This window comes from Camellia sinensis, chromosome 14, assembly GCF_055761805.1.
Source record: "Camellia sinensis isolate YWXY chromosome 14, ASM5576180v1, whole genome shotgun sequence".
NCBI lineage: Eukaryota > Viridiplantae > Streptophyta > Magnoliopsida > Ericales > Theaceae > Camellia > Camellia sinensis.
This window is the reverse complement of record NC_138974.1, coordinates 54,128,802-54,143,539: the sequence shown is the minus strand read 5'-3', so window position 1 is coordinate 54,143,539 and position 14,738 is coordinate 54,128,802. Positions and strand designations below refer to the sequence as shown.

Genomic DNA, 14,738 nt, shown 5'->3' with positions numbered 1-14,738 from the left:
ACGAAGCCTTAGAGTCCTATTAGGATTGTGCCAAACATGATCTATAAAAGCTCATGATAGGACCTATGGACAGGTATTGCAATTCTGACTCTCAATTACACAGAGCTTTTGTGTCCATTGTCTATTCGCCGACTTAGGCATCGAAAGGGTTTCCGGTATACACCCGCCGCCTAGCTCACGTTTGTGTTTTAAGGTGGCAAAATGACGACATTTGAAGGGGTGCAAACTCGATCAACAGGATTATACGAAAAAGATTATTCCGTGCTCGTACAATTGGCACTGTCTGTGGGAAAGTTACAGAGAACAAACCTTTTGATCGAGTTTTTCTTCGATTATTTTCAATGGCGCATAATGAAGACTTGCCACATTCTGCTATCAATGGAAAAACCCCAGAAGGGGATGAGAGGCACGAAGGTTTACCTTTTGTCCTATCCATAGCAGAATTGGATCCCCAGCGACGGAACCCACGGAGACACATGAGAGAAAGACGAGGCTCAAGTCCACGCCACTCTCGAAGCCCTGATAGACATAGGTGGAGGATGGATCCTCAAGTTTTGGAAGATCACGTAAGGGAGTAAGACGAAGTGATAAGGAGAATGGCGGCTGACATGGAGATGATGAGGCACCAGATAAAAGGCAAAAGGGGTGGCAGAAGAAGAGATGGGCAAAGGCAGAACACACTCTCGCCACTTAGGAGATCGTGACAGGCAAGTCACACCATCACAGACTGAAAGTATTAACTTTCCTTTTCTAAATCCCTTTCTTAATCCTCCAACCAAATACAACATTAAAGTTTCATTTGGGATGTGATTTTTTAATTATTTTAGCTTGATTAAAAAAGTTTTGTGAAAGAATTTTGTTTTTGTTTTTTTTTTTTTTTTTGTAGTTTTGTGATAAATAAAATGAAATAATTAGAGTTTGGAGGTTACATTTTATCTTATTAACTATTTAACATATTTTGTTTTTTAGTAAATTAAATTAATCACAACCTATGTTCTAAACGATGCCAAAACCTAGCCAGTCGGTCACTTGACATAAGTAGTAAAAACGAAAAATGTTAGAAGTATCAAAATTTTTATCAAATATCTCATATGAGTGAAAGTTTCACACTAATATAAGACATTTTGTAAAAATTTTGATATCTTTAACATTACTCAACTTAAATAGTCTTTTCGTCTCAAAATATTAGTTTTTTTTAGAGAATTTAACTTTTTTTTAGTAATATAATTATTACACTTCAAAAGTATTAACTTTCCAAAACTAATTTTGTCTTCTTTTTTGGGACATCAATTGTTCTAATTCATGAATTTGAAAAAAAAAAAAAAAAGCGGTAAAATAGAAAAATCATATAATTTTAATCATTAATTTTTGAAAATAACCTAATATTTTGAAATAATAAAAAATAAAATAAGAAATTAATATTTTTAAACGGAAAAAGTATTATTTTAAACAGTCGAATGAAATGTTGCTTTCAACTAATAATTATATCTGCACTGGACTCTCATATCCACTGATTGTTAAAAAGAAAAAATAAAAAGATAGTACTATGCCTAGAGCTAGAGATTCAATTTAAAAAGTGAGAAAGAAAGGAAGAGAGCTCTAACTTGTGTTCTCTAAAAATGGAGAGTGAAAACAGGGCATACAGAGCTCATTGTTTGATTCTACCATACCCATTACAAGGCCACATCAATCCCATGCTCCAATTCTCCAAACGTTTACAGAGCAAACAAATCAAAGTCACACTCGTCGCCACTCGCCACATGTTCAACACCACCATTTCCGAACAAGCAGTCCCTTCAATTCCAGTCGAAACAATCTCCGATGGCTATGACCAAGGCAACATCAAAGTGAGTCTCGAAGTCTGCCTGGAGAGATTTCGAGAAGTGGGTTCGCAAACTCTGGCAGAGCTGATCGAGAAACTCCGTGGAACAGAGTACCCTGTCGATTGTATTGTTTACGATGCGTTCTTGCCTTGGGTTCTTAAGGTTGCTAAGAGGTTTGGGGTAGTTGGGGCTGTGTTTTTTACTGAGTCTTGTGCTGTGTACAATATTTATTACCATGTTTATAAGGGTTTGTTGGATCTTCCTCTTGTTGATGGGTCTGAGAGATCTTGTGTTGCTGGGTTGCCGCCACTTGAGACTTCGGATTTGCCATCTTTTCTCTCTGTTCCTGGATCGTATCTACCGATTTTGGGATTGGCTGTGAATCAGCAATTGTGGAACGTGGATAGAGTTGATTTTGTGCTGTGCAACACCTTCTACGAATTGGAGAAAGAGGTTGGCAATTCAGTTAAAATAAATCATATTTGAACATATTATTTTGTGTCGCATCGCATCATACCCGACAAACTATTGAATTATATGAGAATTTTAAGATACCCAAATGTCATCCTCATTGCATTTTGTCTAATTTGCAAATTTTATCAAGCAATTTGTTTCTTTCAATACTGCACAGGTGGTGGATTGGATGGCAAAGTTTATGACATTGAGGACAATAGGACCAACCATACCGTCAATGTTCTTGGACAAGAGACTCCAAGATGATACGGAGTATGGTCTCAGCATCTTCAAGCCAAACACTGGCACCTGCATGAATTGGCTCGAGGAGAGACCAAATGGTTCGGTTGTCTATGTCTCCTTTGGTAGTTTAGCCGAACTTGGAGTCGATCAAATGGAAGAACTAGCTTGGGGCTTGGTAGACAGCAATTGCCATTTCTTGTGGGTGGTTAGGTCAAAAGAAGAGGCCAAGCTTCCAAAAGACTTTCTGGGAGAGACCTCTGAGAAGGGCTTGCTGGTGTCATGGTGTCCACAGTTACAAGTTTTGGCACACAAAGCAATTGGGTGTTTTGTGACACATTGTGGTTGGAACTCTACTTTGGAGGCATTGAGCTTGGGAGTTCCAATGGTGGCAATGCCGCAATGGACAGACCAAAGCACCAATGCCAAGTACATCATGGATGTTTGGAGGATGGGACTCAGGGTTCGGTGCAACGACAAGGGTATTGTTAGAAGAGAAGAGATTGAACATTGTGTAAGGGAAGTCATGGAGGGGGAGAGAGGGAAAGAGATGAGGAGAAATGCAATCAAATGGAGTGAATTGGCAAAAGAGGCGGTTGGTGAAGGTGGCAGTTCAGATAGAAACATCCATGAGTTTGTTGCCAAATTGGGCCGCTCGACGGAGAAGTTATATGGTGGTCTTGGTCCATATTAGGTAAACTTTAGTTCCAACTAATTGTGGCCTACTATGAATTAACTAGGTAAGTCATTGAATAATTTTTATGCTTGTGAAGTTGTTTAGAAATCATGGCTAAGGATTTTGTAGCCAATTCAACTTCTTTCTCTGATCCAATACACTCATAATCTTTAAATCATTGAAATTTTGAGATAAAATTGAACAGATATGGATGTTTTGGTATAGAGAATTGCATGAGCTAAATCATTACTCATAAACAAATGCAATCCAATAATTATTGTTCTATATTTTGGTCTTTATTGTGTTTTTTTGTTGTAATTTGGAAAAGGAGCCATTAGATAGAAATGAATGCAAAGTTTTTCCAGAGTGGTGGTTGAATTTGCCATAAATTGGGAGGTTGGGATACATCATTCCTGTTGGACAATTTTCACTGTATTTAAAAAGATTAAATTCTATTGTGTACTAAACAACAACAAGAATATAAAGAAATAAAGGAAATGAGAGAATTTGTTTGATTACAAAAATCAAACTAGAAATTAATAAATATATAAATAAAAACAGATTTTTTTTGTTACAAAAACAAAATTAAAATTTGATTTAATAAACAAATAAAACAGAATAATAAATTAAACTACTTACTTAATTAATTTCTTCTAATAAATATCTGATCAAGTCTAGTGTTTGACACTGTGTCCTTAAGACAAATTCGTCCTCTCCACGGTGCTTTCAGAATGTTGACGTCTATCTCCCAAGATGAAATGATCAACTACAAACAATAGTAGCAATACAAATTGTTTGCCTAACGAACACACTAAGTGTTTACACTCTGTCTTTTAGAAATTAAATGCAGCAAAATGCAGAGATTTATAGCAGAAGATGGAGTACAAAAATTGGTGTAGTAATCCAAATGGAGGACTAGTCTATTTTATAGGCAAAATTGTGACTGTTAGTTTTGAATTAAACAGGTGCAAAACCTGTTCAATTTAAACAGATAGGCACTGTTTGGACAGGTTGAAACCTGTTCAGTTTTGAATTTAAACAGATTTAAATTTGTTGGGTTCAAAAAACGGAAGGGACCTGTGTTGGGTGTACAGCAAAAAACCGGACTAGTTTATTTCCGGTTTAATTTTACCAAAAAATAAAATTAAAATCAAATGTTTTTTGCCCAAAAAGATAGGTATTGGGCCGAACAAGCCCAACCCAACCTCACACCACACACACGCGCCCAAGCCCAGCCCGCCCGGACGGTGGCGGCAGCACGTGCGTGTGGTGATTTTTGGGTCCAATGGGTCTAGCCCATTTTTCCCATAACCTCCCTCTCTAAAACACTTGAGTACCCCTTGGAGCACACCCCAAGTACCAAACCTATGCCTTATAAACCCATTCAAAACTTCCCACCAAACCAATGTGGGACAAGCCTTATTCAAACCTTTAAGGATTTTTCCTCAAAAACTCCATTTCCATGGAGCATACTTTGGTTTCAATTTTCCATTCACTCAGTAATGGTTTTGAACAACCAAATATACCACGTGAATCACAACGCGGCATAGAACGCGTTACCACTTTGACCCACGAAAATCGACGCACCAGGCCTACCTAACAAATAGACCAAACTTAGGAAAAAATTATGGTTTTACCTAGAATTTTTCAACCATTTCCAACATTTCCAACAATTCCAACCAACGCCATTGCTCTCTGGATTTCCAATTTTAACACGTGGTTATCTTCTCTTGTCAGAGACCTATGAAATAAGCCTCAATATCATTCAATTGTATGAAAAAGACTTGAATGAATTTCTCTTAGCAATAAATTGAATAAATAAATCACAATCAAAATGAAATTAAGGAAATAATTTATGGGTAATATTACAAATCCAGTCTTATCAATCTAGAAATTACCCAAAAATTAATCTCTACCACACTTGATATGGACTCTATATTATACAAATTGATTTCTACGATACAATCACTCACTCAAGAAAATTTTGGATAAGTTTGGTTTCCCATAATTTATTCAGTTTATGATTAGAGAAAAAGACTTCATTGAATGACTGACTAGATCATTCGGCCTACCTCTTGTGGTCTCAGATTCAACCAGGTTTATGAGTCAGACCATTCAGTCTGATGGTAGAATGCATTATGAATCTTACTTTTGATAAATAATTCTATTCATTTTTTGAGTTTTAGTATGTCCATCATCCATAAAAAGAAAAAAGAGTAAATTGGTAATAAATTCAATCTAAGGAGGTTGTAAGGCATTAGGTCTAATAGATATTTTTTGTTAGTGAGAAATTCATCCTTTGTGAAATAATTTGATGGGAAATCTTTTTATTTGTTTTGAAGAACATTTTGTTTCCAATTTTACTTCTTAATTTATATGCGGACTTTTGTTGATTATTTGTTCGAACTTTTTTCCTATCTATTCAAAATTTTGCTTATCTGCTCAAATTTTTTCCCTATCTATTGAAAATTTTGCCCATCTGTTTAAATATTTGGCCTATGTATGTAAATTTTTTTGACTATCTATTCAAGTTTATATCTATCTGTCAAACTTGTTCCTTATCTGTTGAATTCTTTCCCTATCTGTTTAAATTTGTAGGTTTCTCTCTCTATTTAATCAATGAAGCAACACACTACCCCCACAAAATTACAATTAATTCCTTATCTCTGTTAAATAAATATATGTGTGAAATTCTTATGAGAGAGATTGAACAGATCGAACACAAACAAAACACAAAAATATTTCCATTTGTGTAAAATTTCATTTGTTGAAATTCTTGTCCTATATTTTTCTATTGTTAAAATTTTTGTTCATATTTTTTTTATCTACTGATATTTAAACAAATCTATCATATTTGTCACTTATCTGTTTTCTTGTATATTTCACTTATCTGGGTCATAGCATTTTATTGTTGTTATCTATTCAAATCCTTTTTTTTTATCTGTTGCAATCAACAAGAAGAACAAAAATAACAATAATAAATATCCAGATATCATCAACAACAACAACACACTAACAACACCACCATAAATCAATAAAAAAAAAAAAAAAAAAAAAAACCTAACACATCAGATCTGGTCTGTGACATCTGGATTTGGGTGGATCTGGATCTCGGATCTGATCTGTGAAAATAATAAAGATCAAAAGTTAAATAATATTATTAAAAAAAATTAAACAGATAGAAATGTTCAAAACACCAACAATAGAGATCTAATGCATTCTTGCATTATATCAGTGATTAACACAACATTAGATCTGTTGATCAAATAAAAGCCTTCAGGGAGATCGAGATTCGAACATAATCTAAAAAACAGAAGAAATCTGAGCATTAAAAAAATCAGAGAGTTGCTATAAACACACACACACACACATACACACACACACACACACATATATATATAAGTGTACATGAGCTTACATGTCCTCTGGAGATCCAGAACAGAGGATCGGTATGGAAGACGATGACGATGACGATGACGATGAATGAAACGACAGTGGTGGTGCCATGTGGATCTTATCTTCAATTGGTTGGGAATAATTTTGAGGCCTGTGTCTGAGGATAAATCACAATTTTGAAGTCCTTGACACCATTGCCTTTGTTGAGCACGAAATCCAGGATGTCGAAGGGTTCAGAGAACTACGTCATTTGCATATGGTGGAGTTGGAGTAGGTAGAGGATCGTCGCTGCCGATCCACCGCCGTACCATGGCGGCGATGGCGGATTCACCGCTGTCTACGAGAAGAGAGAGAGAGAGAGAGAGAGAAGGTTTCATTGTTTGGTTTTTGACCGTATCTTATATCTATACCATTATTAAAAGCCAACAGGAACTTTGGTGTCCTAAAGCCTGGCTTAGAAATTTTTTTCCATTTTTCCTAAAATGATCATAACTTCTTAAATAATTATATTATTTTTACACTAACATCAGTTTGTAGTTAAGGTTAACATGATAAGTTCAAACCAATCAATTCCATTACCCCACGTTTCCGAACTACATAGTAGTTCTAAATTAGTTTCAACATCTTCGAATTTTGTTTTAAACGATTGAAACCTTAGGGGGACAAAACATTATTAGAAACAACTTCTTCTCGATCTCTTCTTCTAGCCAGCGATAGCACAGCAATGAGGCTCCCCGGAGGGGACGACGACACACAGAGAAATGAGAACCTAGAGAGAGAAAATACCTACATACAGATATGCATATATGTATATGTATTTATGTATATGTAGAGAGAGAGAGAGAGAGAGAGAGAGAGAGAGAGAGAGAGAGAGAGAGATCATTGGTTTATTGAGTGCTTCCGGATAGGTATCGTTGTCTTCACTTCTACAAAAATCCACCATCATTATAGCGATCCCGGGTTTACCCTTGTTGTACAGTGATCCGGACATGTGTCCGTGGATGTTGGTAGTTGGTTATTATCGTGTTTACATTCCTTTTTCTTCATATTTGAGTTATAGGATGTGTTAGGCAGGTTTGTTACAGGTTGGTTGTGTTCGGGAGCCTAGTGTTGCTGCCCAGAATTTTGGACCTTCGCTCGAGCGAGGAGTTGGTCGCTTGAGCGAGAGTGGGGTTCGTGTCTGGTGGGTCGAGCCAGAGTGGCTCGCTCGAGCGAGCGGTTGCACCTGGTTCTGGACCTGAGAGTTGCCTTTCTTGGCTCGAGCGAGCTTCCTTCGCTCGAGCGGTCTAGGTTTTTCTTCGCTCGATCGAGAACTTCTTGGCTCGAGCGAGAGTTTCTGAGTCTGGTCGCTCGAGCGACTAAGGCTTCGCTCGAGCGAGCGTGTTTTATATCAGCGGACAGCAGCGTCTTAAACATCACTTTTTCACTTCCTTTCTTTGATTAAACCCTAAATCTGAGCCTCTCTCTCTCTACACTTGCACTCTCTCTAAGATTTGATCTCCCTAGAGTGTGAATCTAGCCTAGGGCCTTTGTTAAAATGATAGAGGGTGTTGAGAGCTTCGATTTAATCTGAAAAAGTTTGGGTTTGGAGCACGTTGATCTTCGAGTCTTCATCTCCTTTTTGGCTAAAACTTCAAGGTAGGGATAACCTACTCCTCTCTATGGGTTTTGTCTTTAAATTTTGGTATTTTGAGATGTTGGGCTTGGTTTGGTAATTTTGTGAAAGTTTGGGGCTTTTGTGTAATTTTACGAAAGTTGGGGTTTTATTCATAATAAACCTAGATGCATGTTTGGCATAGAGAAATGGAATGATTGTTGAATCATTGATGAAAATGGGACCTAAGGGTTGAAATGTTAATTATGGGAATTGACCTAATTACATTGTTTAATTAATTGGGATAATTAATTGAGAAGAATGAATAAATGAAATGTTGATTGAATATCCATTGTGCATTTATTTTCTGTTTAAAAATAACTGCTTTGGGCTATCAGTGGAGGATAGTCGTGATTGTTGTAGACAATGCATGATGATTAGGCAAACTGAAACTAATCAATGAAGTGTGTCATGGAATTTGACGGTTGATAGAATACATTAATTGTATGTATTGGGTGATTGTATATAAAACCAATGTGTTTGTATACGTTATGTGTAGAGGAGGAGATAGGGGATGTACTCCGCGGTTTAGGGGAAGATAGGGGATGTACCTCTAAACCGGTTAGTGTTGGGAGAAGATAGGGGATGAACTCCGAAGATACAGCTCATATGCTTGTCTAGAAGTAAAGATAGAGCTTATATGCTTATCTTTGTGATGTGTGGATATAGCTCATATGCTTATCTGTGGATATTGTGGTTATACATATCTGTTGTAGAATGTGGATATAGCTTATTTGCTTATCTGAGAATGTGGATATTGTTGTTATGCATATCTGTTGAGAATGTGGTTAGTGCTTATATGCCTATCCGTTGAAAAAGGGAAAATGAAAGGAAACTTGGACTCGTAAGTCGTATAACATAAATATGTGATTTATGTGAATGTATCAGTGTTGGCCATCTATCAATTGCTAATATTTTAGTCATTGTTCATGGTTGGTTTAGTGTATTTCTACTGGGCTGTGGCTCACCCTATATGGGAATATCATTTTCAGGTACAGGTAGCATGCCACCTCCAAGGACATAGCTGGGAGGCTAGAGGCGGACATACTTTTGTCGCTTAACTTTTGATGTATTACATGTAACTTCAAGCCAAGGGCTTAATGTGTAAACGAGTTAGTACTCTTTGTTGTAACCAAGTGTTAACTTGGAAAGCTGTAAGCCCGTAGGGCATTTTGTTTTGATGTTAACATGTAATACTTATGTAATGGAACTCTAATGAATAAAAGAATGTGGTTAGTTTATATGTAAATGCATGTCTTATCTGATGGGTTTAATGTTGTTATTTTGAGGGCGTTACAATCATCGACAAGTCTCTTAGAACTTTGACAGGTGATGATATTGGGAAAGCTTATTGAAAATGTTTAGACTTGCAGACCAAGGGTAAGTCATGGCATTGGTATGTTGACTTTTGGAGGGTTGTTTGATTGGGTTTTGTATAAATTAATTCTTTAATAGTTTTTATTTTTTTATTACGTTCATTGCAAAAATAAAATAAAAAAATAAAAAGAATTGTACAGATTTTTTTATATATATTATCTTTATGAGTATATTTTTATTTTATTTGAGATAATGTAGAAGTATATGAGAATGTGTGTATATATATCATATCAAATTCAAAAAAAAAAAAATTATGCAATTGAATATATAAATTAAAAAAAAAAACAAATTGAATGAGGATGTATTAAAATTTTCAAAGCTGCTACAGGGTCCGAAATACACAACGGCTTGAATTGCTCAAAATTGATTTCCCTTCAAAAATTTGATGCACGTAGAGCTTACGTGTTTTGCATAGCAAACTAATGAAATGAAATAAAAAACAGAAACAAGAGAAGAGAGAAGGGAAAGAAATGGAGGTTACGATGACGATGATGACGGCGAGAGAGACGACCACGACGACGACCGACCTGGTGTTCACCGAAGAGCGTTGTTGACCACCGTCCACCGCTATTCGGAATCTCCATGCCGAATGTCCTAAACATTTTGTATATGTGCATATAGGTAAGTAATTGGTTTATTTGAGATGCATTTGTCTCTTACTCATAAATCTCATGAACATATGAACTCTAGGAACCAAATTATCTGTGCAGATAAACAGATTATCATAAATCTCATTTGTCAGATAAACAGGAACCAGATAAACAGATTATAAACAGATAAATCTCATTGTCTCTTACTCATAAATCTGATAAATAGATAAACAGATTATCTGTGCACTCCAGGAACCAATAACTTATTTTCCTAAACAGATTGAACATATCGTTATTGGTCAACATTTTTTTTTTTCTGAGATGCATATGTAAGAGGCAATTTGTTTGATCTGTGTCTGTAAAAAAAAAATTTTTTTGGTTGTTCTAGAATGAAGCCCTCTGTTAAACATTTCCATTGTAGTGATGCATGCCAATTGTTTGAAGAAAGTCTCCATAGAGAAACTGTCCTGATTTTTTATGTGTTGGTCAAAGAAAGTCTTGATGCTAATCTGTGTCATCTTTCTTGATGCTAATTTGTGTCATACTAAATTATGTTTGAAACTAATTTTGTCATTTAAGGTAATTTACCTAATCTTAGTGTTCTTAATTTACCTAATCAACTCATTACTGAGATCATCTCAGTGTAAGAATTAACTCATTACTGAGATCAATGTGTTGAATTAATCTCAGTGTTGTCATCCATTGCTGGTTAACCTTGAAACTGCACTTACATTGTTGTCATCTCAGTGTTGTAATCCATTGTTGTCATTTACCATCTAAGAACTTGAAAATCATTGTAAACCATTTCAATGATGTTTGATAAGACATAGAACTTTCATGGACATTAAAACAAATGGTCTTAATTAACCTTGAAATGAAATATCCCAATCCAATATGAAAATCTATGTGGTTACTGGTTAAGTTGGAGAACCTTAGAAAAATTGAAATGCACTTACATACGCTTACACTTTATTTTCTATTTGGTTTGAAGCTACACAAACTACACGCTTTAATGGACATTGATTCAAACAATCCTTCATTGAATGGGAGTGAGGAAGTTGAAGAGGCGAAGAACAATCCGTCATTAAATAAGATTGGTGAAGTTGAAAAACCTAAGAAGGGCATGTGTTTTAGCTCAAAGCAAGAAGTATATTTGTTTTATGCAAAATATGCTAAGCACCTCGGATTTGCTGTAGCTTATAGAACACAGAATATTGGATAAGAGGGGGAAGTAAAACACTTTGGAATTGAATGTACTCGGGTACACAAGAGAACAAAACGATCAGAAGTACACCCTCTTGAACCATCTTTGTCATCATTCATTGAATATAAAGTAAAGGTTAGAGCAACTCTACAAAAGGATGGAAGATTTAAGTGGACCACAGTTGTGCTTGAACATACGTATGACTTGATTCCTAGTGACTCACGACATTTTGCAATGAACAAGAGAATTCTTACCCTTGTGAAGAGAAGACCAAAAATAAATGATGAAGCAGGGATAGGGGTGGCTAGGAATTTTCATTCTATAGTTGTTGAAGCAGGGGGGAATGAGGCATTAACATTTGATGAACGAGATGCAATGAATCATATTCAAAGTATGAGAAGATTGAGGCTTGGGGTAGGAGATGCTGAATCAGTTGCACTTTATTTTCATAGGATGTAACAACAAAATTCGAACTTCTATTCTGCAATTGACCTGGATGAAGATGGTCGCATGCGAAACTTGTATTTATATACACACACACGAATAGTTTGGTGATTTTGTAATAGTCTATCCTTATATTAATGTTTTAGTGTTTGAGGTAAGGAAAATTTAAAAATAAATTTATTCCTCAAGTGCCCAAGTAAAATTGATAAAATAATTATAGTTATATAATCTTATTGTCTTTATATTCGTAAAAATGAATGATAATTGTGATTTTAAAAATAAAATTATTCTTTTTATGAAGACAAAAATAATAAAATTATAAAATTATGATTATCAATTTGATTTAACTTTTTTTTTAGATGATTTACATATTAAAACATAAAAAATAAATCAAATAAATTATCAAAGTGAAACTTATGATGGGCTCACAAGCCAGACTAAATGGTCCAGTCAACTAAGAGCCGAGTTCATTTTTTAATAATTCACATTGTTTATTTTTTGGACCTCATATATTAATCAATCTTAAAAAATATTAGATTGATCCAAGTAGTCACATGATTTTATTATATTTATTTTTAGAAAAAATTACGATTATAATTTCTGTACTTTAGTTTTTTTTTTTTTTATCATTTTGGTCCCTATAATTTCAATTGACTTGATTTTGAATATGAATTAATGACCTTTGTTTCAATTTTGTCAAATTGATTACAACTCTTAAGATTTTTTTTATTAAAAATGCGTATATAAGTGGTATGTATCATATTTTTAACAGAAAATTTATAAGCTTATTCAATTTTGTGAGAACCTCAATCAATTCAGTGATTATTTTCTTTCAAAAATATTAATGAATTTATCAATTAGGCCAAATTAGTACAAAATTTAAAATTAAGAGTCAAAATAAAACAAATTTAAAACATAGAGATTAAAATAATATAAAAAACAAATGTAACTCTTATTTTTTTAATTTAAATTAACATTCGAAATCACTCCCCATCGTTCAGTAAATCCGACTAGAAGCTCGACCGTTCTTTAAAATCCTAATTTAAAAACAACCAATCACTAGGTATAGTTTAGAACAGATTATTTTACTAATTTTCTAATTTTTTATGAAAAAATATAAAAAAATCAAAATCAAAAATCAAAAGAATGATCTGATAAATTTTATTTTTTTGATTTTTGATTAAAAATGAAAGTTCTCAATACCCCATTATTTTTATTTATTTATTATTTTATTTTTATGCACTTTTACATCCCTCACCTTATTTCTCTTGCAGTCACAACTGATGCATTAAATTAAAACAATCCATTATTAACTATCATGTTTTTTATTTTTTATTTTTAATTTGATCCTTTTTTTTTTTTTTTAATATCGGCGAAAGTTAGTGGCTAATTGTTAGATTAGCACATCCATACATCTTATGAAAAAATCTTATCCTCCCATTCTACTCCTAAAGGTGGAATCCAAGACCTTCCCTTAAGAGAGATTTGGTGACTAAAAGATTAGGCAATTAAATTAGAGCCCTTTAATTTTAATTTGCCCTATAATTTTAATTTGAACTTTAATTAGGGTGATAGAGAAGTTTGGCAAATTAGAAAGTTAGGAATAGCTTTTGTTTGTAGAATGCTTTTGTCTCTACTCTTCTCATTAGCATGCTTTTCTGAAGAGTAGTGTTATTAACACCTCATAAATTATTTTGGATTCCTATTTCTTTGGGCCCCTATTTATAAAATTTTAAAACCCTCAAAATTTATTTCCCCCTCCAAATAATATCAAAATTATCCGTATGAAAATATTTCAGCTATTGAATGCACACCCCCTCCCCCCCCTCCACGCCCAAAAAGAAGACCTCTCTTCCAAAAAACCCTAACAACACCTATTAAGAAGAAGAAGAACCAATATGATTACTGTCTCAGCTGTCTCATCCACCATTGTCACAGTTGATATGCTCTCTCTCTCTCTCTCTCTCTCTCTCTCTCTCTCTCTATATATATATATAATTTCTTAGTTTTCTCGTAATAATTTTCGCTTGCAGAAAAAGAATTGTAATAATTAGTTTGGTTGGTTTTATTAATAGATATTATAAAATTGTGAGTTCACAGAGAATTACGCAGCAATATTATCAAAGCTACGCGATGAAGGAATAATTTTTGAACCTAATAATGGATTTGGGCTACTTCTGAGAACTTCTGCAAATGTTAAAAATTTTGACCATTCAATGCATTAAGAAATTTTCATGTTCGGACCTGCATTCTCGAACTTGAAAAAATGAAAATTTCTGCAAGCGTTAACAATTTTGACTGTTCAATGTGTTCAGAAATTTCTTTGTTCGGACCTACATTCCTAAACATTACTTATTTGTTCGAGAATTCCCGAACAAATAAGCAATGTTCAGGCCTAATTTCCGAACTTGAAAAAATGAAAACTTCTACAAGCGTTAACAATTTTGACCATTCAAAGTGTTAAAAAATTTTCATGTTCATATCTGTATTCCCGAACATTACTTATTTGTTCGCGGATTGCCACTGCTACTGCCAGAATATTGCCATTACCGGAGAAATGTAGGTAGTCAAATAGTTACCACTATTACCGCTGGAATATTGCCGCCAAATGATTTTCAAAGTTTTGAGGGTGTGTAGGTTTTGAATTTGGAAAAGATGGATGGGTGGGGATAAAGGTGTGTGCTCTCATAAATCCTAATTCATGATGTAGTGAGTGTGTAGATTTAGTTATGAGATGGGATGTCTTAAAATTAATGATGTCCTTTTTAATAATTTTATTTGAGATTATTATTGTAATTAAAAAGTCAAAAATTAGGGGTCTACTAAAATAATTAAAAAATAAAATAATCTATTAAAATAACCAACTTTCAAACACTCCTAA

The 14,738-nt window shown here is 34.3% G+C and overlaps 1 protein-coding gene across 1 annotated transcript; it reads left to right on the top strand.

The window, feature by feature from the left end:
• Positions 1-1,519: 1,519 nt before the first annotated feature.
• LOC114320540 (UDP-glycosyltransferase 74F2-like) lies at positions 1,520-3,477 on the top strand. The gene is made up of 2 exons (XM_082907070.1): positions 1,520-2,276; positions 2,455-3,477. Exons 1-2 carry the CDS (start codon positions 1,620-1,622, stop codon positions 3,208-3,210), a joined length of 1,413 nt encoding a protein of 470 aa, XP_082763196.1. The 5' UTR covers positions 1,520-1,619; the 3' UTR covers positions 3,211-3,477.
• Positions 3,478-14,738: the final 11,261 nt, after the last annotated feature.